Raw genomic sequence first — 26,490 nt, 5'->3', positions numbered from 1 at the left:
GCACTTTACTACCCTGAGAACATGCAGGGTGGTAAAGAGACTTTGCTCAGTCTGTGTCCCTCTTCCTCCCTCCCTCCCTGTACATCACAGCTCATCAGCATAGGCACAGATAGAAGATAAAAGGAACAGGGCAGGGGGAGAGAGAGGGGTATACACGGGCAGCCAGCCAGCCAGCTGCCCCTCCACACCCCTTCCATCCTTCTACCCCCTGTCCTCCTCTCTCTCCCATGGTTGATTCCCTTTAGGCCCCACTCACCCCTCCTCACCCCCTGGCTCCCCGGCTCTGTGTGGCGTTGGCACGGAGAGGGCGCAGGCGGCACACAGACGGCCACGCAGATGGGCAACGGGCAATACAGGGCTGCCTCCCCACACCTGCTCCTTGCTGGCACAGGGCTCGGGCCAGGCAGCCACGCGGTGTACACACACACACACACACACACACACAAAAAACAGATGTGCATCTAATGCAGAATTATCTCTCACAGTTTTTTGTTTTTTTTTACTTTCCCACATATATAGACACAGACAGACTCGGGAGCAGGGAGCATGCAAGTGCAAATACTCCCACGAGCAGCTCTGCATGTTGATTCACACGCATGCTTACATGTTTTAATAAAAGGAACGCTGTCTCCCTCCTACACTCTGCCGCTCAGTCACAGATGTTTACACGCTTATCTCCAACTGTGCCTCAACATGTGCTCTCCAGATATATATATATATATATTTTTTTTTTTTACACTATAATATACACTATCATACACATATATAAGACACAATCACACATCCATAGCCACCGAGCGATGTATTTATGGTCTCACGCCCACACGTTCACACTTCAGCACTACCAGCGCAGAAAACACATTTCACAATTAATCACATCGCCCCCATGCTGTGCTGTCACATGGAGTTACATACCAGGTATTCGGTGAACTACATAGAGATGCACTATTTTCCCTTTTACACTGAATGTGGGAACAAAGATCAATTATATAGACTCAGGTTTGATTTTTCAATGGCTCGAAAAAGACGGGGATTTGCAAGCCTAACTGCTCTTTTGTTGACGCCACCGTAGTTGCTCGAGGAATTGCTGGTTTAATAGGGAGGGTGTGGATATATGGAAGCCAAATAAACTTCCCAGGGAAGTGCCAAAAATAGCAGAGGGAAAAATCCATCCTGAAAACAGAAAACACACAGTGTTATTCCTCCAATCTTTTTGAAAGCTCAGCTCTGATTTGTAAGCGAAATGAGCTGCTCCATTGACAGTTAATGGGCCATCTTTCCAGTCACTTTTAGAACAAGGCAGGCAGTTATTCATAATAAGCCTGAACATTGACAACATGTGCCGACATAAGTCACTCAACAAATTCAGGGACTTTTTTTTTTATCCATTTATTTTTGGTCAATGGATGAAGAGCGCAATTTCCACTGGGGAGACATGTCCAGCTCACTTCATTAAATCCTATTCTGGTCCCCCCCTCCCTTTTATTGTTTCAGCTTGATTTACTCACTAAAATATCTGCTAATGCTGCCAAAATCAGTATAAGAGTTGATAAAACTCTTTGAGTCGCCTTCAATGATTCCATTATTACCATGCGCTCAAAATTTTAACGAGCAACAGATTTGGGCAATGAGTGCACAGAGGATGTTAAAAATCATTTAATCTGTATTTAGTTAGTTAATATTCTCCTTAAAAGACAGAAATAAGGCAGTAAAGCACAGAGCTCCTTGTAAAGATGCTAATAAAAGATTATCATCTCTATCAAGGAACCTAAACTCGATTGTGATAGATAGATAGATAGATACTTTATTGATTTTCAAGGGGAAATTCGAGTAGTAGAGAGAGAGAGAGTGCATCAGTGCAACAATACAGCATTTTTATTTACTCCTTTTTTAGTTTGTTACGCTATTGTTTTGGGATGTGCGACAACCAATTTCAACGAAATACATTTGCTAGAGCAGAGATCTTCAACACGGGGTCCTCAGAGTTACTGCGAGGGGGGGGGGGATGCAAAAATGATTTTGATAATCTTTTTATAGTTTTAATAATAATAAAAAAATAAAAATTTAAAATATGTCTGAAACTAGACATTAACATCCAACATAGCTATGGTAGCCACAAAATCCACAGATACAGTTACGCTTAAGGATTTGCTGTGCCACATGTATGTTTAACATTAAAACGTGACATATAAATGTATGAATATGTCAACAATTATGTTAATAGCTTAGTATTCTATGCGCTAAAAAAGGTATGTGTAAAGGCTACATGTTACTCCATTTTATCTAAAATATGTAGTAGGGGTCCCTGCTCCGTCTCTCTTTCAGCTGAAGGGTCCCCCTGGCCTAAATAAACCTTGAAAACCCCCTTTAGCTAGAGTGATTTTTAGATGTAGCTTGTAATGAGTCAAAACCAACTCACGCCAGAGCTAAGCCCACTTTAGCTTCGTCTCCAGTGTGAAAATCCTTCTAAATGTGACAAAAACAAAGATATTGGAGCAATATTTCATGTTAGAACATAAGTAAGTGAAAGGGATAATGAAGGGGTAAAGTCAAAGTGGATGACTCAGTTGTGCAGCGGCGGTTCTGGATGGCCTAATGGCTCAGCAGGAACGCTGTGTAACCACAACGCTGATTTGATCCAATCCCCTGTTATTATCTTGTTACACTCAACTATACATTATCTAATGAAACAAATTCCCATGAAATAATCAGGGGCACCTTTTTGGAGAAGGTGGCGTCCTGTCACAACCGTGTTCATTTCTCGGCCGACGTGAGCCGGGGTCATTCCTGGGACAGATGTACTGTACCATCAACTACTCCCCCCCCAACAGCAGCACTGTCCAATAAGGACCACCGGCTTAGAAACCAGGGCCAGGGTGAGGTTTGTTCGGAGAAGATTGAAGCACATGGCAGGGGGGGGGCTGATCAGAAGGCGATGAGTGGTTTTCCAAAACCGGAAACAAATCTTCGAACGAAAACTGAGGTGGGGAGAAGAGGGATGTGGGGAGGATGAAGGAGGTGGTGAAGGAGGAGGAGAAGAGAAGAAAAAAAAAAAGAGGTTGAAATAAAGTACAATAAAAGAGCCGAGTGAACATCTGTGTGGGATAGCCGTGGGGATTAGGAGGGTTTGGAACATTTTAAGCGCATTAAAGTTTAAAAAAAGGTCAGAATGTTAAGCAACATACCGATAAACCTCTTAAGCGAAACCCAATTGAGGAGGCTGTTTGTTTTCTTTATCCAGAGGCTGGTGGGTGGTAGTGGGGGTGGGGAGAGGGGGTGAGACTGTGTAGCTACACACACACACACACACACACACACGTAAACTCCAACACATATACTATACTGTGTATATATATAAGTCAGTCAGTAAGTGCCTGTACACCGCCTGCTTCACGTCCATCTTCATCAGCATGAAGCCGTGCAAACATGCTACATTATATTTAGTCTTTCTGTATATACATTTGCACTGCAATGCAATCAGGGCTGCCCCCGGTCACATCTCGAGACGTATGAACGCAACGCCGCAGCTGCATTTCCATATTAATCCAGAGCCTTGAGACAGAGCTGCTGCTGGTACCCACACACTCCACCAGAAATGACGGGGTTTGAGCCTGGACGCCTAAAAACACCACAGCTAGTATAGACAGAAGTCTATACTGGGGGGGGATTACAGCATGAGAGAGTGAAAGGGAGAGGCAGAGGCGAGACAGGTGAAGAGAGAGAGTACAGTGGTAGGTTTGTCCGCAGAGCTCTTGTGCAGTTGCAGGAAGAGGCCCCTATCATTTGACTGTGAAGTGAAGCACGTCTGGGGAGCTAGCCTTAAATGACATGCACACAGAAGGTGGAGACAGAGAGATGGAGTCAGATGGGTCATGGACTTTAGGCTGCGGCTATACTGGGCTCTTGCATGTATTTATACATAGTATAATATGGCTGGGACCATATGCTTTTGTACCGATTCGATTCTTTCACTATACATGGATGCCGATTAGATTTGTATTGCAATTTTCATTTAGTGCGATTCTCTAGTATTGAGTATTGCTATTTTCTTTTCCTTTTTTTTTAACGAAAACAAAAGCTGAATAATACACTTCTAGAGATGATATACCATGAGACCATACCAGAATATACTATTTCTAAGAAGAATGCACATCACAAGTCAGTCAGTCAGTCAGTCTGACATTTATTTCATCTGTACAGAAGTACACAACATGGATTTTCTGCCTTCGCTCCGTTTTGCTGGAAAAGGATATGATGTAGTCGCCGTCGGCGGTACCGTATAAACGGAAAATATTTAGGTGAATTATTGGGAAAATAAATAATGATTCTGGGAAAAACAATTTTAAAAATCGTAAAAATAACGATGCATACGATTTTCGACTTCTTTTCCCCCACCCCTACTACGTAGCCTGTTTCATGTTCCCATTTGTTAGCAGCCTTCTCTTATTGCTACAGTCATCTACTGTTGGTCCTCAGAGGCTTCATGTACCTGCCAGACTGAGCACACTAGTTTTGCTCAAGGGCACTTTAACTGTGGTTTTAAGTAAGGAAGTATAAGTGAAGTCACTGTTTTCCTTGTAGAGGCTAGGATTTAAACCTGTGACGTGTCACTAGAGCTGCAATGATGAATCGATTAGTTGTCAACTGTTGAATGAATTGCCAACTATTTTTGTTAATCAGTTAATCGGTTTTAGTCATTTTTGACCAAAAACAAAATGCAAAAATTATTCGATTCCAGCTTCTTAAATGTGAATATTTCTTCACTCCTCTGTGACAGTAAACGTCGAGGACGTCATCTTGGGCTTTGGAAAAGACCAATCAACATTTTTCACCATCATTTTAAAAACCAAACAATTGATTAATCGATAAAATAATCGACAGATCAATCGACTATGAAAGTAATCGTTAATTGCAGCCCTACGTGCCACCATTAGTTATTAAACCATATAAGCATTCACACCATAGCAATTGGAGCTCCAGCAAAAGCATTTCGTAAAATTCTTTTAATTAAAAAAAAGTTTGGGGGACTTGTGACAAAAGTAGTAGTATTAGTAGTAGTAGTAGTTAAATATAATGCTGCAGAAGCCTAGATATTCTGACTTTTAGTCCTTAGTATTTGTCGAGTTCCAAAAATGCTGGGTGCCCGGATAGCTCAGTTGGTAGAGGAGGCGCCCATATATAGAGGTTTACTCCGCGACGCAGAGGGTCCGGGTTCGACTCCGACCTGCAGCCCTTTGCTGCATGTCATTCCCCCTCTCTCTCCCCCTTTCATGTCTTCATCTGTCCTGTCAAGTAAAGCCCTAAAAATACCCCCCCATGCTAGATCCTACACTTCCCATAATGCAACTCAATAGCGTTTTCTTTATTAGGCTGACTCCGCCTGACTGGTAAATGCCCATGTCTTTGAAACTCCACGCTCATACTTGTAGTATGTAATGAAGGCTTTGTGTACTTTTGTAGTATCCACGCTCAAGAAAAGACAACCCTGATGTCAACATTTCATCACATTTTTACAAATCTCCTCCAGAGCCACAGATGCCTACAGAGTAGTAACATCTGGATGTTTCAAACCACGTTGTTTTGGCACTTCAGTTTTTGTGTGGATGAAATTAACAAGATATAACATTGACAATCTGTAAGCTTCCGAGCTGCTGGTAGGTGGATTTAGTTACCTTCGGACAGAGCCAGGCTAGCAGTGTCCCCTGTTTCCTGCCTTTGCGCTAAGCTAACTGGCTGCTATTGACGAAGGATGTGATGTGTTACTGATTTAAGGAAAGTTTTTTTTATTTTTTTATAATAATTTGAATGACCTCTCCATTTTGAGGATAAAATATTAACACTGAATATGAGAAAACGTATTTATGAAAATGTACACGCTCGAGTGACTTCATTCCTTCCAACCATCATCAAGTTTAACATCCAAAGCTGTTTATATTTCATCTCCAGTGTTGGACTGGTGTTGGGTTTTACAGTGTGTCATCAGTCTGAAACATCCCCATCACTTAGCGCACATTAGATTACAGAGGGCCTGTTTGCTCATGTGTGCTTGTGATGCACAAACAAACACTCTAAGCTGTTCGGTAAATTAGCACACACACAAAATAGTGCCTGTGTGAGCATTGTGCACTCGTATATATGAATATGCGCACGGTAAATGAGTCCATTAGCGTTGACAATGGCTGCCTGCATACTGAGCGAGTGTATGTAATTTTACATTCAAGTGTCTGTGTTTGAATGATTTGTACTTGTGGGTTTGTGTATGTGTGTGTGTGTGTGTGTGTATATATATGATGAATGGAGTGATTAAGTAAGTGTGATTTTGAGTGTGTGTACATTAGCCTGGGTGTGAGTTATTGCCTCTGTCTGCATCTGCAGTGTGATAAATGTATAGCCAGTGTTAACTTTTTGTGTACACACAGCAAGAGTTTATCAGCAGCAGTGACTGTATATACTGACCAAGAAGCAAAATGAACTCTGTGTGTGTGTGTGTGTGTGTGATTTAGAGCGATAGCATGGTATATTTGATGGCCTGTGTGTGTCTTTGCTGCATTATCTCTGGTGAGGCGTATGCAGGGGGTCTTGGGGCGACTGTGCGCCGGAGATAAGGGTGATTCATCCGTGTATAAACGTGTGTGTGCATGTGTGTAAGAGCATGTTTGGGCCACCGTGATAATAAACGCTCATGTGGTTACATACTGTGTTATAGGTGTGGGCGTGGGGACATTTAGCATCTATATTAACACATATTTTTGTCTCCACGAAGCACATCCTGTATTATTCTGTGTAGGCAACAGTGCTAGTGAACATAGTGTTGTGTTTAGAGCCAGGTATTTCCCTCAGAAGTTGGTGACAACCAAAAATAGAACTAAAAGGAGAGTGAATATTTGACTTAATATGGAAATAATAGTGCTTTGTAGGGCTGCACGATATGAGAATATACAATAACGATATTACTTGCGATAAATAAACAGATATTAAAGTGTACTCAGTTCTGCTGCTTTTAGTATTCTGCTAAAATACAACAATGTATTTAAACCAAATGAAAGGAAGTCATTTCCAACATTCTTTTATTGAACAAATTGAACATTGAATTGTATAAAAAAAGGCAGCACTAAAAAAAGTGACAGATACATTATAAAGTGCAGTTTTCTACTGATGTTTTCTTTCAACTAACAAAAAAGTGTCTTTCGCGATATGTTGCAACCTTTCGCGATGAGTTTATTGCGCCAGTTGATTGAATGATTTTCTATTTTTTTTTTAAATGATATATTGTGCAGATTGTTGTTAACGCACATTTGTTCTTTCTTTTGTTCATTAATGTAAGCGTGGCTCTGGTGTAGATGGCATGCTTCAAACAAACTATAGTGACTCAAAAAAAAAAAGTCCAAAATCTGAAACTTATAGTCAATCAGTTTATTTGAAATAATACCAAAACCAATCAAACAAAATACCAGTTCTCCTTTCCATCTTATCACGTTACCACCATACCTTGTAACCACGGTCAAAAAACTGTGACCTCGCTGTGCGCAACACAGCTGTAGCAATTAGTCCACATTCAAATAGATTTTTACTACCCCCAACGTCACACACGGTGTTCCAATGTAATGTCTCCAACAAATATCATTTTACTTAAATGGCAGTGTGCAGTGGGGGATAAGATCAATACATCTATGTCCTAGATTGGAACTACTTTCTTCATACAAACTGTCCTTAAAGGTCCCATGGCATGACAATTTCACTTTGAGGTTTTTTAACATTAATATGAGTTCCCCCAGCCTGCCTATGGTCCCCCAGTGGCTAGAAATGGCGATAGGTGTAAACCGAGCTCTGGGTATCCTGCTCCGCCTTTGAGAAAATGAAAGCTCAGATGGGCCGATCTGGAATCTTCTCTTTATGAGCTCATAAGGAGAAAGGTTACCTCCTCTTTCTCTGCTTTGCCCGCCCAGAGAATTTGGCCCACCCATGAGAAAGAGAGAGACATCGTGACTTGCAAACGAGCGAAGCATGGCAAGTTGGTCAAGGCCAAAGAGACTTCAGATACAGTATTAGGGGACCACTAAGGTCTATATAAAAGAGACTTCAGATACAGTATTAGGGGACCACTAAGGTCTATATAAAAGCATCCAAAAAGCAGCATGTCATGGGACCCTTAAGCTTTATCACACAACTTCTCAAGTACTGTATGTCCATTTTTTTTTACAATTTTATTTAGAGAGAAGTCTTTACTCCTAACAACTTGTAGAGATCGGTTTACATTTTGCTAAGAAAACTATACAGTTCTGAAAGCCGAGTTTGAAAATCTGATAACGTAACTGGAGTGGATTTAACACCTTAAACTGCAGAAAGACTGATGTAGTGAAAAGCTACCCTCGCTGTAGCACAGCGTCCGCCGGCCTGTCCGCCGGTGCCAAGACATACTTAAATAAAACAACACATTGAGCCCCTGCCAGTACGCTATATTATTATCTTCATTCCAACTAATTGCCAGGCCAAACAGCGACACATATACACACACAGGCTTCAACAACCACTCATCATTAGGGACTGTGGTGTGCCATCCCTGTTGTCATGACAACTAGGCGCTGAATTTTGGCTTGGAAACTGTCACCCTTTTTCAGAGGCATACAGGTTTAAAAGGTTTTAACGGTTTGTACTTGTAGTGAAATGCATGATCAGGATTGTCGGGGCGAACGCCGCCGCAATAAGCAAGGCCTCAGGCTTTATTTATTCTTGGTTTATCTTACATGATCACCTTATTTGCTTTGAATGATTCTCATCCTTCCCTATACTTTATGAGAGTGTGTGTGATCATGTCTCATTTAACTCATATTCTCTCTGTAACATGCTATCAGGGCGGGCAACACGACACTTGCAGGATTGCAGACAAACATCCCAGCAGTTTTTATCCTCACTACATTCGCATTGCATATCCTCTGTAGGTCTTTTTATCTTTAAGACCATTGGGTCTGTGTGCGAGTGTGCGAGTGTGTGAGTGTGTGAGTGTGTGAGTGTGTGTGTGTGTGTGTGTGTGTGCGCGTGTGTGTGTGCGCGTGCGCGTGCGTGGGTGTGCCGTCAGCTAGCAGGAATGCATGGGTACCGCCAAAGCTAAGATGGCTGCCAAGCGCTAAGATGGCTGCCAGGATTCCACAGAGCGACAGCACGAGAGAGAAAGAGAAGCAGAGACAGAAAGAGTGTGAGAGGAATTGAGGGAGAAAGACGTGAAGATGGACTGAGAATGAGGGAAGGGATTTGCGAGAAAAAAAAAAAGAAACTATCTCTATCTGTTTTCCCCTCTTCTTTTCGGACCCAGAGTGATGAGGTGATTTTGTTTTGTCTCTTTATGTTGTCTTGGTTTTGGCAACGCACGGACAGGGTGAATAGTGCAGCCAGTTTGCTGGCAAGTCGGCCACTAATGCCACCCAAGATTAGAACGCTGATTTGGCCTTAGAGGATGTTGAGATTGGGGGGCCTAGTACTTGCTGCAAGGGGGCCACGTTCTGGCTAGGGAGACTTGGCCCAGGACAGCCTTAAAGCTTCAGCGCTGTGGGGTAATTGGCCTGAATGGTGTATACGATACGACCATAAAACTCCTCAAGGCTGCATTACACATCTGAAGAAGAATGGCAGCCAGCGGGCCAAACAAAACTAGCTGAAGCAGGTGGCTCTCTGCCCGCCTGCCACCATAGACGCTAAGGTAAACACACACAGGAGATGCAATCCAAACAATGCAGAGTTTCTTGGGACCTTCAATACTTAACTTACATGGTCAAAGAAAAAAAAACTAGTGTGCATGTTAAAGCCAGTCAGAGTCCCTGGAAAAAAAAGATCTGTAATAAAAAGAGAAAAGTGGTTTTGTCAAGGTAAACGCAAACAGGAGACGCAATCCACACAATGCATAGAACCCCTAACTGGTAAATTTTTACAAGTATCCCTCAACTTACGAGTCAGTAGTGGTGAGCTGAGATTTGTCAGGGCTTCTACCACTTTACCCAGCCTGCACTGCTTCAACTAAAATAATGTCCATGGCATTTGAGCGGGTGGAAGTCCCTGAAAGAGAAGTATAGGAAGAGAAAATTGTTCTCTAATGTGAATTCTTTGACGCTTTCTCTAGTAAGTGATTTTCCCCTTCCAGAAGTGACGATATTAACCTTTTGATTAGCCGATTCATGACTTTCAACGGATGTTCAACCTGAGTGGAAATACCGGTATGCATCTTTAATCTCAGGCCTGTGTCTGTCTCTGTTCAGTGGAATTGGAAAAAATGAAAGAAGTCGCCATTTCCCGTCAGGAGTTCCCTCTGATGCTTACCTGCCCCCTCACCAGACATCTGTCCACCTGACTAAACATCTCTCTCTCTCTCTCTCTCTCTTTCTCTCTCTCTCTCTTCCCCCCCCCCTTTGCCCCACAGAACAATCAGGACAATCAGACAACTCAAACCAGCAAGGAGACACAGACGTCAAGCCCCCACCAAATGGTGAGTTCACAAGCAACAAGCACGTCCCGTTTGCACACATGCATGCGTTAAGATGTTTGACAGCCCTGTGCCTACAGTACGTGCAATCGCAACTATACAGAACAGACTCTAACACACATGCACCTACTGTAAACGCACACTAGCACACCCCTGCATACAGGCCTCTCTGTGTGCGAATGTGTCCCGGCAGAGTTGGGTCTAAGTTTATTATGGTAAGGAGAGCTGATGGTACTGTAGCGTGGGGGTTGTGCTGGGATTGTGGCCGCCCGCTTATAAATCACACTGACGTTATTGGAAGATGGGAACCACATGGCCGCTGCCTAGCTGAGCGCTGACCTCATGCGCCGTCCCTGCTGTGGTTAACCCTGGACAGGGATGGAGCGAAGGAGAGAGAGAGAGCGAGAGTTGGAGAATTGGAGAAAAGTGAAGGGAAGAATGGGGGTTGAAAGTGATGAATTGATGGAGAGAGGGATGAAATGAAGGAGGAAGGGTGTGGATTTAAAGTTCACTCAACCCTGCAGCTTAGGATGTCCTTTACACACACACACACACACACACACACACACACACACACACACACACACCCACACATAGACCTAGGTATTATGGATGTGGACATTATAGAGCATGGATGAACAAACTTTACTCAGGGAGGCTAACAAAACATTAGCATACGCAAATTCCTGTAGGAGCACAAACATGCTGAAAGAACCCTACAGTACACTGCACCTCCATTATTTTGAAAGTCAACATTGAGACTGAGATGTGCTTTTGTACCGCTGCCCTTGTGAGAACGTCATTTGTGGAAATTTCTGACAATTCGTTGTTTTGGGAAACTTTAGATGGCTAGCTCATTTTTTTCACTGACAATTGTAGGTCTTCAGAATAGGTTTAACCCTTGGGTTGTCTTCGCGTCGAACATGAACTTGTCCTTCTGGGTCAAAATTGAAAATAAACTTTTGTTTTTTGGTTTGTTGTTTTGTTTTTGACGTTTTTGTCCCTTTTTTCTATGCTTTTGACGCTTTTTAAAAGTTTTTGTCACTTTTTTCAACATTTTTTTTTAATTCATGGTCAATAAACCTAATTTATATGACATTTTACTACATTTATGAGTTAAAAAAAAAAGAAGCAGAAATTATTAATTATTTCGACTAATAGATAAGATTAGAGGATGATGAATGGATCACAGACTGGTACATGTCAAAGTTTAGTCAGGATACTGTTTTGAAACCATTTAAACTATTAATTTTGGGGCAATTTGGTTGAAAGAAACCCATATTTCTGATATAAAAAAACATTGAAAATGGGTCAAATCTGACCCAAGGAAAACTCAAGGGTTAAGATTAGACTTGGAATCAAGTCAAGGATAGGCTAAGGTGAGTTTGAGGAGTTAGCACTTGGTTAATTTAATAATTTAGTTTAATAACAGATTTTTTTGGCAACTAGGTGGCTGCAGAAACAAGCTTGCGAACTCATCATTGACGTATTATCACTTTTGAAGTTGTGGTCTACTACGTGTTAAATAAAGTAAACATTCTCTCAATCCAGTTTCTTAAATGTGAATACTTTCTAGTTTCTTCACTCCTCTGTGACATCTTCAGGTTGTGGAAAAAACAAGACATATGAGGACCAAAAAACTTTGATTAATCGAGAAAATAACCGACAGATTAATCGTTAGTTGCACCTCTAGTCACAACTATACCATATATAGGTAGAAAGTGCCTTTACAGTCATTCCCCGGCTGCAGAGAGTGCAGATGCAGAAGACCCGGAAACGCTAACCAATCAGAGCAGACTTGGCTTTTTCATGAAGGGGGCTTAAAGAGACATGCGCTTGTGTTTTTTAAACATTAAAGCATGTAAACATGTTATAACTATATATATTAAGTATGTCATATGTTCAAGTTAGGGGCTGACGGCTAGACAATAAGGTTTAAAAGATACCTCCAAAAAAGTGGTTTAGCTAATGTGGCTAAACTGTTTACTTGTGTACAAGCTGTCTGAAAGTTAGACAGCTCTGATAGAGTCGATGGCCAAAGATGTGAAATTAACACCCAAAAAAAAAAATCAAAACGTTCCTTTTTATGTTACAGTTTCAAAAATAATGTCTAACCCGACAGCCTGTTGTATCTTATAGAAAACACATGGTCCCACTGCATGACACCTGCAGTGTGTCATGCTTTTCCATACATGTGTTTTTCAGCTCCCTCTGGATACTGATCTGTGTGTCTTATGATGCCATATGTGTGTATCTGTGTGCACATGTCATTTTCTGCAGGTTAGGTACATGCATCTACCCTGCAGTGCGCGCTCTCTCACACTCCTCTTCCTCTCTCTCTTTTACCCAGGCCACTTGAGTTTCCAGGACTGCTTTGTGACTTCAGGGGTGTGGAACGTAGCCGAGCTGGTCCGCGTTTCGCAGAGTGAGTCACGGCTATAATTTCCCCTGTCAATCTCTGCGTAGACACACTCTTCCTGTCACTCCTTGTACACTTCATATAGTCACTTCCTTATAATATATACCGTAGTATGTAATCATAAGGCTGGTGTTATTCTATTATGTTCTAATTGACCCTAATAACATAATAAGTAGTGTCTGCGTCCAAAGCCTGATATATCTTATTCCTCTGTGCTGTAGAGTTCTATTGTTGTCCAAAACCATTTAAAAATCCATCAATGAGCCACACTGAATGTCACTCTACTTCATTTAGTCTCAATCCCACATCCTGCTGCTGGAAATATTCACTAGAACAACAAATGTGTTTTAATCCGCAGCTGAAAATAGTTCCCTACAAATGTACTGTTTATTCCTGTTTCCAGGACACTACTGATTCTTTTTAGTTTTTTCAATGGAACATATATACATTTTTGACCAGTTTTTAATGATAGACATGACATGACATCTTGCGGCCTGGTGCTGAGTGCCACAGGCAGGCTGGGGGAGTCAGAACGTGTTGAGAAATGTCAGGAGGACACTTGGGGTGTGCGACATGTGCACGTGCGGCCAGACCGACTACCAAAACAAAGACCAGAGAAGCTACTATATTTGATATTAAATATTACTTTGCTGCTACATTAATGATCTGAAAGTCGAATACAGAACCTTTAAAGCAGTGGTTCTCAAACTTTTTGCTTAATGTACCCCCATTAAAAAAAAAAAAAAAAAAAAAAACCGCAAAACATTTTGGGTAGAAAAGAAAGCCTATGTAAAGAGGTACATTACAGCGCTGCACCATCAGTGTCTGATTTACTACAACAACCTTGTAACTGAAAACCACTTAAATGCTATTTCAAATATTTAGAATCCATTAGTAAATTCATTCAGTTATTATAGTTTAATTATTTTAATAATTATGAATGACTTGAATGATAATAATTTTTTTTAAACCACTCACACACCCCCTGCAGTACTCCAAAGAGAATTTATTGTGGTTTTTTATTACCTTGTTGGACTATAAAACCTATCATGATATATTTTTGCCATATTGCCAAACCCTTATTACCCACTGATAGTTTAAGGTTACTTGCTCTCAAGCTTTCCGTCTGATTTATCAACCATCATCAGGAGCAGGCTGGTGTCGGCAAATAGAAGCCAATGGGTCACCAGAGTTGTTATGATTCATCCTGAGTGGAGCATGAATACAAATTTTTTATTTTTTTTTTTTTTTTTATGACAATCCATCCACTTGGGTGATATTTCAGTCTGGACCAAAATGGTGACTGACAGACCGTCATTGCAATGGCGCCAGCTTGGCTAAAAGTAATAAAAAATAGAACACCAGCCTCATCCTTTGAGAAAATAAATTCATACTTATGTAGAGCTTGTTCTTGCATTCATTTTACTAATCTGTGCAATACGTTTGTTATTATCACTGCCTACCTGCCCTTGTTTGTTGAATGAATGTTGTTTTGTTTTATACGGATGTGTGCAATATAGTTTCTTGTAAGCAGCGCTGGGAGGGGCATTCGCAATGTCATTATTTTCATCCATCCATCCATCTTCATCCGCTTATCCGGGGTCGGGTCGCGGGGGTAGCAGCTCCAGCAGGGGACCCCAAACTTCCCTTTCCCGGGCCACATTAACCAGCTCCGACTGGGGGATCCCGAGGCGTTCCCAGGCCAGGTTAGAGATATAATCCCTCCACCTAGTCCTGGGTCTCCCCCGAGGCCTCCTCCCAGCTGGACGTGCCTGGAACACCTCCCTAGGGAGGCGCCCAGGGGGCATCCTTACCAGATGCCCGAACCACCTCAACTGGCTCCTTTCGACGCAAAGGAGCAGCGGCTCTACTCCGAGCTCCTCACGGATAACTGAGCTTCTCACCCTATCTCTAAGGGAGACGCCAGCTACCCTCCTGAGGAAACCCATTTCGGCCGCTTGTACCCTGGGTCTTGTTCTTTCGGTCATGACCCAGCCTTCATGACCATAGGTGAGGGTAGGAACAAAAACTGACCGGTAGATTGAGAGCTTTGCCTTCTGGCTCAGCTCTCTTTTCGTCACAACGGTGCGATAAATTGAATGTAATACCGCACCTGCTGTGCCGATTCTCCGACCAATCTCCCGCTCCATTGTCCCCTCACTCGCGAACAAGACCCCAAGGTACTTGAACTCCTTCACTTGGGGTCATTATTTTCATTGTAATATAATGACAATAAAGGCGTCTTATCTTATTATGCAGTTGCACATTTTCTGATATTCTTCTGCGTGATGTGTGTGTGTGTGTGTGTGTGTGTGTGTGTGTGTTTGTGTGTGTGCATGCATGCGTGTGCGTGTTCCTTAGCCCCGGTTGCTACAGCGACCGGCCCCAACTTCTCCCTGGCTGACCTGGACAGCCCCGGCTACTATAACATCAACCAGGTGACCCTGGGACGGCGCTCCATCACCTCCACCCCCTCCACCAGGTACGTACACATACATGCACACAGTGGTGGAATGTTACTACAAATTTGAGGTACTTGTACTTTACTTGAGTCTTTTCTTTTCATGCCACTTTCTACTTCTTCTCCGCTACATTTCAGAGAGAAATATTGTACTTTTTACTCCTCTACATTCATCTGACAGTTTTAGTTAGTAGATACTTTACAAATTAAGATGTTTGCAAACTAAACACATGTAAGTTTATAAAATATGATGTTTTAAAAAAAAAAAAACTACCCAATAATATACAGGCCTACTAGTACATCTGAAATGATTAGCCAATTAAACACTTAGTTGATTAACTGAACTGTTTTGATCATTTCCAGTTTCTGAAATATATGTACTTTTACTTTTAACACTTTAAGTACATTTTCCTGATGATACTTATATACTTTTACTTAAGTAATATTTTTAATGCAGGACTTTTACTTGTAAGTAAAGGATCGGAATACTTCTTCCACCACTGCATGCACACATACAAACATACATCCAAAACAAATAAAATGTACTTTTTTTGTTCTGTACTAATATTCTCCATTTAATCCTATAACCTCTTAACACTGCTGAGTTCTTTATGCTCAGCTTGCTCTGCTTTTTGATTGTGGTCGTTCTCTCCCCTTATTTCCTCCTTCTCTGCTAATCTTTCTCATTCCCTCTCATTTTCCCCACCGATCCATCCGTCACTCTGTCTGTGTTCTGTGTGTCCTTTGTCTCCGTTATTTCCCCGGCTCCCTCTGTTGTCGTCCCTCTCTCTCGCTCGTCTTACGCTGCAGGACTGAAATGGAGCTTTATGCAAGTCTCCCACGGAGGTAGTTACACTCATTACAGAATATCTCCCTTGATACTAATGTAACACAGACCCCTGCATCACACTCGCACACGCATGCTGTCACACAGATATGCACATGAGCGCACACATATTTAAAACCTTTTGGATCAGCAGGGAAACGCTGTACGTTCACAACCTTAATTTTTATTGGTCACAGATGTATGATTCTATAAGAATCTGCAAACGCACACACAAATGAGTTCCCAGCATCACCATGCACACTTTCTGTGCTCCAGCTTCTAGTGTGAGGCCGCTTCGGGCCAGTATGGATTCAGCATGTTGCATAAATTCTGGCCTCATGTTTGTCTCGCTGTCTCCAGTTGTGTTGCTCTGTCCCCTTTGGCTAAAGCATAATATGAAAACAAAACATTGAAGGGAAACCTAACTCGTGAATTCATGCAGACGCATGCCTGACTACAGGGAAAATAGGCACCCATTTATTGTCCTCAAATGTCCCACAAATGATATGCGTGCAATCATTAGAGGCCCGTTAGTAGTGCCTGTTGGTTTCAGTTAGAAACCAGGCTGACATGCAAGTTTTAAGAAAAATGGAAATAAACAATGCGATTCATCTCAACAATAAAACTCCTTCCTGTCCACCGTCTGCAAGAATGAAACAAACCCCCTCCTCTCTTCTTTTTCTCTCAGCTCCAACAAGCGCAAGTCCATTGACGACAGTGAGATGGAGAGCCCGGTGGACGATGTCTTCTACTCGGGCCGTTCCCCTGCGGCGGGCAGCAGCTCCCAGTCCAGCGGTTGGCCTAATGATGTGGATGCAGGTAGTCCCGCCACAACCTCGCCATCACATTCTGCACGCATTCCACACACCTTTCCTGGCACTGGGCTCAGGTCCACATCAACTCGGACACAATCAGAACATTTTTGCAGAACAGGCTTACACTACCTTTACACTGAGTTTTAAATCTCCTAAAGACGTATTTATTTCTCTCTGACATTAAAGGAATAGTTTGAAATGGTGGGAAATATCCTTATTCGCTTTCTGGTCGGGTGTTAGATGAGAAGATGGAAATTAGAGCTGCAAAGATGAATCGATTAGTTGTCAACTCTTAAATTAATCGCCAACTATTTTGATAATCGATTAGTCGGTTTGAGTAATTTTTTAAGACAAAAGTAAAAATTCTTTGATTCCAGCTTCTTAAATGTGAATAATTGCTAGTTTCTTCTCTCATCTGTGACAGTAAACTGAATATCTTTGAGTTGTGGACAAAACAAGACATTTGAGGACGTCATCTTAGACTTTTGGGAAACACTGATCCACATTTGTAACCATTTTCTGACATTTTATAGACCAAACAACGAGAAAATAATCAACAGATTAATCGACTATGAAAATAATCGTTAGTTGCAGCCCAAATTGAAACCATTCTCATGTCTGTGCAGTGAATATGAAGCTACAACCAGCAGCCGGTTAGCTTAGCTTAGCTTAGCATAAAGACAGGAAATGGGGGCAAACAGCTAGCCTGGCTCTGTCCAAAGGTAACAAAATCTGCACCTGTAAAGCTCAATAATTAGCATGTTATATCTTCTTTGTTTAATCCATACAGGATTTGTTTCAGCTGCCCGGCGGAGTAACTTCTGGAGTCTTTGTTTTTTGTACAGATTGAACAAGCAAGATATAACATGTCAAATTAGTGAGTTTTACAGGTGTCGTTAGGCAACTTTTGTTACCTTTGCACAGAGCCAAGCTAGCATGTTTCCCCCTGTTTCCAGCCTTGATGCCTGATGTTAGCTCCATATTTACTGTACAGACATGAGAGTGGTACCAATCTTCTCATCTAACTCTCTGCAATAAAGCAAACAGGTGTATTTTCCAAAATCTTGAACTATTCCTTTTAAATATTCTGGTAAATAGACAGTTAAAGGCCAACAGTTAAAGTTCAGAAAAAAAACATCCTTAGCTATTAATTATTATCATCGCTTGTAGTAACAAGCTGATTAGGAAAATCTGTTTTCAGGGTTTTAAATACAACAATTTTCACACTAACTGATGTGGACCAGAAGCCACAGCTTCTCCTTCTACCTCCTCCACGTCCCTTTGCCTCTGTACTGTGCTCCCCTCATCATCCCACACTCCCTTTCTCTTCCCCTCCCCCCCTCCATTCACAACTTCTACTCACAACATTGTACCCCCACCCCCAGCGAGCAGAGTTTGTAGGTAGAAGGACCGTCATTATGCCACGGCTAGGTTATAGCATCCTTTCTCACATGCAGCAGGAACTTAAAGGGCCAGTTTACCCAAAACTATATTTTCATCCCAGTGAACATGAAGATAGGTTTGGTTTTTATTTGCAGAGAAGAAACCGCTAAAACTTCTACCACCACCCCAGTACAATGGAAGTGAATGACATATATCATTTGTAGTAGAACATGACATTTGAAGCCCACTTGTTTCTAGACAGAGTCTCGATGTCCCAGTTTCTGATAATAATTTTCAGTGGGGACTATTTTCAAACCAAAAAAAAGACCTGTAAAGTCTGTGCTAGTGAGGTCTGCGGGTTATCCCAAGTGGCCTGGACATTGCTTCTCAAATGACAGGTTGCTGTCTAGTTTTTTCCAAAATAAGTTTTTTACACAAGCACCACAACTCTGTTGTGATGGGGTGGAGGCAAATGTCTCATGGAAAGATATTTCAGAAAACCTCTGTAAATAACTGAAACTATCTGCAAAATATGTCTAGTTTTGTTTTCGCTGAACTGGCCCTTTAATCAGACCCCAAACTGAGTGCATTTATCTTTTTTTCATCCTAGTGTTTGTTGCCTGAGTTGTCAATGAGAAAAGTGGCAGAGATGGGTGTATTTTGCTCAGTTAGTTCTTATTGCGTCAGTGCTAACATTCATTGAGATTAACTCCCGGATTGTGTGTGCGTGTGTGTGTGTGATGTCTGAGACCGTCAAAGCCACATACTGTAGATATAACACAGATAACTCTCAAAAGCTAAATAGACTTTTGTTTGAACAATTGTCTATCCCTTTTGTGGTTTTAATTTTGTTCATTAAACTTAAGCTATATTCCTGAGTAAGGCCATTCAAAAAAAACTACGACAGTTTACTCGTCACATATCATATGTAACAGACATTTACTTGCCAGGAGTTAGTGGGAAGGTTGATACCACTCTGTATGGTAACTATAAAAGCTCCAGCATCTGTTAGCTTAGGTTAGCAAAGACTGGAAACAGTGGGATACAACTAACTTACGTGTTGTTTTTACACTGTGGTTTTGGTACGGATAAAACAAGATACAACATGTTTATTAGTTAGCTTTAGAGGTACTGATAGGCAGAGTTTGTTACCTTCAGACAGGGCCAGGCTAGCTGTTTCCCCGGTTTTCAATCTTTGCGCTAAGCTAATGTTAAGCTAACCAACTGTAGCTTCATATTTATCCTGTTTTCAATCTTTGCGCTAAGCTAACGTTAAGCTAAGCAACTGTAGCTTCATATTTACCCTGTTTTCAATCTTTGCGCTAAGCTAACGTAAATCTTTTTATCTACTTCTCGGCAAGAAAGCGAGTAACTTATCTCCCAAAAATGTCAAACAGTTCCTTTCGCACTATTCCCCAGACGCTGCGTGAGTATAGTGAGTATTCCGGACTATTTCAGCAGAGCAACACCTGTGTAACCACCCATTTACATCTTAAATCACTCACCACTCACTCACCCTTTGGCCTACAGCATTTTTAACCATCATGATGGCTACCATGTCAAATGTATTTACAATAGACTTCATGTATATCTCTTGGGTTTAGTATTTGATTCTGTTAAATCGCTATGTTTTCATGTATTCTCCAATTTGTAACGTCACTCCCACTCACATGCTGCCATTTTAATACCCCAGGCAGTAATGATGTAACTATTTTATGGACACTTGCTGCACTCTGTAACATAAAAAAAAATCCCCTGTTGCCCATTATTTAACCACCCTTTTTTCTCTCTCTCTCTCTCTCTCTCTCTCTCTCTCTCTCTCTCTCTCTCTCTCTCTCATTCTTTCCATCCCTGTCTCTTTCTTTTTCTCTCCTCCCCTCTTCCATTGTTAACTCTTCCCTTCTCCCCTGTTTGGCCTTTCAGTGCAACACCATTTGGCCAGTGTGCAGGAGAGGAAGATTAAGCATGAGAGCGATGGAGTGCAGTTTCCTTACCATGGTTAGAACAAACATTAAACATTATACTGTGTACATGTATACATGCTCTACTTCAGCTCACACCACCATTCAATTGTATACATCTCTTTTTGTCTGTTATTTTCCAAGTCTCTTTGCACTTCCTGTGAGCTGGTCTGCATCTTCCATTCGTCCTTTCTCTCTCCTTCTCTTCTCTTGTGTCTTGTTCTCTGGGTATGGTGCCGTTGGGTGGGATTGTTTCTGCCAGATGTCTGCTGTTTACCGTTGTGGGTTTTACCAAAGCCTTTTGGTAGCCCAGTAGCTCCATAACATCCACCGCTTGTCTGCCTCAAAGATGTTGTTGTAAATCTGTGGAAAAAAATCAGATATCTAGAAGGATGAAGACATCCCTGATGCATTAAACAAAACAAAAAAACACATCTCTGAATCACTTTTATCATGACATACACTGTCTGACAAACAATCCACTGTATATTTCAATGTGTAATTATGTGCATTATCATATCCAAAAACCACATTGTTGTGACACACCACGTGCATACAAACAGTTTTCAAAGGCGGTGTGAATTTGTCAGCAACATGCAGCTAAGTGCTTTGGGTGTGTTGTAATTTTGTTGTCGAGCCCTGAGAGAGAAAGCGATTAAAGACGGGAGGAGGGTGGCGTGTGTGTCTGTGTGAATGAGGGTTTGTTAGCCACTTCATGCAGCCCGTTGTTTAGACAGAGCTCTTGAGTGGTGTCCCACCTGCCGTAGTCCTGACTCAACCGTCTCTGAAAGACGCCACAGGAAAACAACATGCGACCCAAACAAACACGACTAAAGGCACTCAGGTGTGTCATCAATGCACACGGCACCTTCTGCCTCCGAGAGATGCTTACTCACTAACACACACATTTACAAATGGGATGCACACACACACACACACACACACACACACACCAACTAAATTTCAGCTCTTTCTCTGATTTACATTCACACACAAATAAACACACACACACACTCCCCAATCTGGAGAGAAGCAGCGTTCCGGTCCAGATGGCGCCTCCATGTGTCTACAGCGAAGGGAGCTACTGGGTTACAGCAGACATCTGTTCTGGTGATGGTGGTGGTGGTGTTGGGAGTGAGAGATGAAGAGAGGAGGGGCAGAGGACAGGAGGAGGGAGCAAGAGGAGGGAAGGGCAGGGCCTCTGCCTCTGCCTACTCTTGAGGTGACCCTCTACCTGAATGAAAAGCTCAGAGGCATAGCAGGTGATCATGTAATTCATCATTAAGTCTGCTGTCTCCCGCTCCGCTCTGCTCCGTTCTCTCCTTCTGCCTGCTTGCTCCTGCTGTTCAGGGGTGGGAAACCCCACTATCAACTCCTCAGGAAAAAGGGGTGGTCTGATATTGACAGAATTCCAGCTTAATATTTGGTGTTATGGGCTTAAAACTGTGGTGGGTGTGTGTGTGTGTGTGTGTGTGTGTGTGTGGTTGTGGTGTTGCTAAGGTGTCCTTGCTCTGCTTGAACCACATTACCTCAGTGTTTTTGTGTGCTAATGATGTGTGAGGTAGTCAGCTGCTTGCTTTTTGCTTACCTGAATGACAAGTGTGTGAGCGTTTTTTTTTCCCTCTCTCTCTTTGGTGGGTGTGTTGGTGCACATGCTAGTGGACCAGTTCTGTGACAGTTAGGGGGGCTTGTGGGGTCGCCAGCTTGTTAGCGCAGCAAGACTAGAGGGTCATGGGAGCAATTGGCTGCCAGTCTGCTTGTGCAGTGTGCCAGGAGCAGGACATAGAAATAATGTAGAACAAATAAGTGTGTGTGTGTTTGTGTGTGTGTGTGTGTTTGTTTGTGTGTGTGTGTGTTCAAACACACACAAACAGATTAAGGGAGAGATCAGAGTAACTTCTGTTAGCTTTATCAGACAGAGCTTTCATTGGGCGTCTGAGCCTCATTTGCTGCTCCTCACAGAGAAGCTACATAGTACCAGATATTTCAGCGAGATACAGACTAATTAGGGAAAATCACAGAGACTAAAAACAATATGTATAATTTAAGGCTGTTTATGCATAATAAGCTGGTTATAATTGAACTTGTGCCGTGGTGGCACGCAGTCATCCCTATACATACCACAGAGGAACTGGAGCCAAACAGAGGCTTCATCGCAGCAATGCTTTGAATCCACAACATGTTGGGCTTCAGTTTGTCTGCTTTTTACAGTGTGAGCAAGCAATCCAAATGCAAGCTGAAATGATTTTACCCTGACTCTCAGCACCTCATGTGAAATTGTACAGCGGCCATAAATATTTAAACAGCAACTGAAAGTTCATTAGATCACTAACTTGTGACTCTTACTGTGCTTTTCTTGAGTATTTCTATGTAATGCTGCTTTATACTCCTACTCCACTACATTTCATATATCTATATCTGACAGCTTAGTTACTTTACAGTTTAAAGTAAAGAATTATACGTATTTATTCACTGTATTATCATGTGTAAGAGCCACAGCATCGAAATGCTACTCACATGTTAATGCATCAACAATTATAATGCAATATTGTGACATACATAATGTAATACTGGGAAAGTGGCCGTTTTCGAAGAATGAGTACTTTAACTTCTAATAATATTGTACTTTCACTTAAGTAAAATGTTGAATGCAGGAATTTGACTTGTATTTTTACAATGTGATATTACTGCTTAAATTTAGAGGCTACACTTGAAATATTGTAAAAAAAATCTGCGGGCTTGGATTGCCTCCACACAGCTCTCACAGACCGTTATCCAATACGTGAAATAGCGAATAGCTTTTTACAGCCACATCCACTAACATGCACGTGCGGGCGCCATTACTTCACTATCTCTTTAAATAGCAAAATAAATTTTGCTGCTATATTAATGTTCTGAATATCGAGGGTAGCCCTTTAACTTAGCTGACTACATAAACCTGAAATAAAGTGTGTTTTTTTGGTTGTTTTTTTTGCAGAAACAAGCTGACATATTACCTATTCAGTTGTGACATGTTAGCGAACATTTGCCTATTTTGCACATCCAGCAGATACGTAGCCTAAATTAGCATTTATTTGGAGTCTTTTCAGACCACCTGTTGAATATAAATCCAGTATTCACTCGCCTTTTAGGTCTGTTTTTGGTATCTACTGTATGAACTCCTGTGAAACATATCACAGCTGCTAAATGCTCCACTATGTTCACCAGCTAGCTGCTAACTTTGTCTGGCTGCAGTTTAGTGCTGGGCAGGTAGTGTACAGTGCATTTTTAAAGGTTTAGAGTAAACTACGCTGACGAGCTGTGAGAGTGAATCAAAACAGTAAAGTCATCTCTGTAGAGCTGAGGGGAACTGCAGAGTCGGGGGGTAATTCTGTGTGGGATTGTCACTACCAGGGAGCCCGGTTAATATACAAGTAGTCACGCGATCCATTATTATTCTAAAAATATTGATTACAGCCGCTTTAAGGATCTGGTCTTTCACTAGTAGCTCGTCAAAGGTTTGCATTGCAGCAGGTGCGCTCTCTGTGCCCTTTATTAGATTGGTTGTAATAAATGACCAAGCAACATTCCACACACACCATCGGAAGTAAAAATACCAATGCCAGATGGATGACAAGCCTACGCTTCTAATGTTCTGCTGACTGTAGCAAATGGTTTATACTTTTATCTTCTTTAAAGTTTTTATGCACCATTTATTGTTTTAGAGTAGTGTTCTATTTTTTTGACTCTGCCTATATATCTTGTTATCGTCTTCATTAAATACACATGGGATTAGAGCCAAACATATAATGTTTGCAACAAGAAAAGTGTAAAATTGGTTGAAAAGCATCTTGTGCCCTTCTGTTTTCACACTGGCTTTTTTTTCCCTCATGAATCTAGGCGTAAATAAAATGTATCTCACCCTGCTTATTGTATCCGCTTCTCCCACATGATGCGCATAGCCTGAACATAAGTGCCGGCGCCCACTTTCTTTCTTCTATACTTATTGGTGCCCACACAAGCACAGCTGCGCCCATGCTGCCTATGAGCATTGTGGGTAAATAGTGATAAAAGATTTCCCAGTGTTGCATTAAAGAAAAAGCTTTTCAGAAATCTGCTGTGGTAGAGTTTATATGCTTAGCTCATAAAATCTATTTCCACGTCTCTTTGGGCCATGTTGAAATTACCCACGTCTTTATTTGAGTGCGTTTGTTTTATATGTGTGAATATTGTGTCGTTTAGTCGTTTATGGGGCTTTTGCTCGCCTAGGTTGTTTATCACTGTATTCTTTCAACCGAAATCTGATCTGGAGCAAACAAAACATGAGTCCAGTAGAGAAAGTAATGAGGTCTGTGTGTCCACGCTGATGCACTTTTCTATGCTTTTACTTCCTCATTATTCGCTGTTTTATGGATTTTTATTTTTTTTCCCCCCCGAGTTTTATTTCAGTGTATATACAGCATTGCGGTTCCCGACAGAGGTCAAATACACCATTTGGCGCTGGTCCTCTAACCTTGCAAGTCTAAATTGTGCCTTTGGATTACCATACATCAAAATACATTCCCTCAGTGCCCACCACACAAGGCCTTGATCACAGAAGAGAGCTTCTTTTATCTGTAGCTCTCACACTTTTGGCCATGTTTCTGGTCCGCTGGTGAGCCTGGCCTATACTTAGAGTGCCCGTTTTTACCAAAGTGAGGGATATTTCATGCAGTCCTTTGGCCTCAGCCGACATTTATAGACATAGGGGGACACTTTAATATGTTTGTCTATGTGTGTCGTCCGTTGCCGTCACCGCTCCTCTCCTGCCCAACTCCTTCCATCTTTCTAACGCTCTCCCATCCAGCGTTCGCTGGCAGTCTGCCCGGTGCTCGCCACCCAGCCTGAACGTGTGTGTGTGTGTGAGAGAGAGAGAGAGAGTTCAAGCACTTATTTATGAAATACTGTACGTCTTAAGGCAGTAACATAAAATACCTGACCGTCAGATATTGCAGAAGGGCACTACATCACAGTAGCCATTGATGTATGTTTTGGCATGCTCTTCTGCAGCTATATGTAGCCGCGTAGCTCACGCTGGCTTTGGCTTGGAAATCACAGTCTGCCCCAGAAATGAGGCCATCCAGGATCCCATTCATTCTATGAGGCATCCTGACAAGTGCAGTGAGTAGGTTGGTTGGAGTGTTTGTCGATTGTGGTCCTCTGGGATCATTGGGGTTTGGGTTTAGTCCGATAGTTTGCATCTCCAAGAGGAGACATCTTTGAATGGATTTCAAGGATATGGACTTTGCTGTGTTTGTATATACACACTCCAGTGGTGACCATAAGTGGGCCGCCATTGCATTTCCCAGCTCTCCTCTCTCTTGACACTGTGCCTCTAGCCTCCCGACCTCCCCACCCCTCCCTCCTCTTTTCTCCCGTCACCTCCCTCCCTTCGCTCTGAATCCCTGCTGCTTCAAAAACATGGCCTCTCCCCGGACCCTGCCCTCAACTGCCCCCCCCCCCCCCCCCTCTCCCCCCTTCAATCTGCCGGACATGGTAGAGCCCGCTGACTGTACACAAACCTAGAGTATTGGACAGACAGATTGTGAGAACCCATCTGTATGTTAAGCCAATCAACAAATCAATGAATGAATCAGCTGATCAATCCATTGATTTCAGTCATAATCATTAGATTCTTCCAATCAAATAAAAAAGTGATAAGCTTTATTATTTATTTATTTTGAGTAGAGTCGAAGTAAGAAAAGCAGCCATGTTTGATTAAAACCTCGTCTCTGTTCTGCCATTTTTGTTGATCCCCTTTTTGCCAGGACTCTCATCGCCTGGTTCTCTTAAGAAGCCGGGGAAATTCGATTTCAGCGCCCTGTCCTCCCAGACGAGGTCCCCCCGCATGGCGTTCACCCACCACCCACTGCCAATGCTGGCGGGAGTGAGACCAGGTGAGACCAACCCAGCTCCAGATCCTCCCCGATCGCCCCCCCATCCCCCGACCCTTCCTCTCCCCCCCCTCTCACCATCTCTTCTTCAGGGCCCCAACCCCTTCCCCCTGGCACAGAGGTGGGAACATTGTCTCTGGGAGATGAGAGGGGCTGGGAATGAAATGCTGGCAGGTAGCTCTGTAGGCCTGTGCTCCCCTCTACCTCCCTCCCCTGCCTGTTCTGACTTAGTAGGGTGTGGG

General features: G+C 42.3%; 1 protein-coding gene across 24 annotated transcripts in view; it reads left to right on the top strand.

Annotated features, from left to right (window-relative positions):
• Positions 1–26,490, top strand: part of nfixb (nuclear factor I/Xb) — a 172,246-nt gene that overhangs the window by 124,907 nt on the left and 20,849 nt on the right. For 8 of the 24 annotated variants that reach the window (XM_078270370.1, XM_078270368.1, XM_078270372.1 and 5 more), the window contains 7 exons: positions 10,409–10,474; positions 12,822–12,896; positions 15,252–15,372; positions 16,162–16,197; positions 16,866–16,996; positions 20,299–20,373; positions 26,123–26,251. In XM_078270370.1, coding sequence (XP_078126496.1) covers positions 10,409–10,474; positions 12,822–12,896; positions 15,252–15,372; positions 16,162–16,197; positions 16,866–16,996; positions 20,299–20,373; positions 26,123–26,251 — 633 coding nt within the window. The remainder of the gene's footprint in view (positions 1–10,408; positions 10,475–12,821; positions 12,897–15,251; positions 15,373–16,161; positions 16,198–16,865; positions 16,997–20,298; positions 20,374–26,122; positions 26,252–26,490) is intronic. The other 16 variants (XM_078270388.1, XM_078270387.1, XM_078270390.1 and 13 more) reach the window with 7 other exon arrangements.

The sequence above is a fragment of the Sander vitreus genome, chromosome 15 (genome assembly GCF_031162955.1).
Source record: "Sander vitreus isolate 19-12246 chromosome 15, sanVit1, whole genome shotgun sequence".
Classification (NCBI taxonomy): Eukaryota; Metazoa; Chordata; class Actinopteri; order Perciformes; family Percidae; genus Sander; species Sander vitreus.
This window is presented reverse-complemented; position numbering and strand designations above follow the sequence as displayed.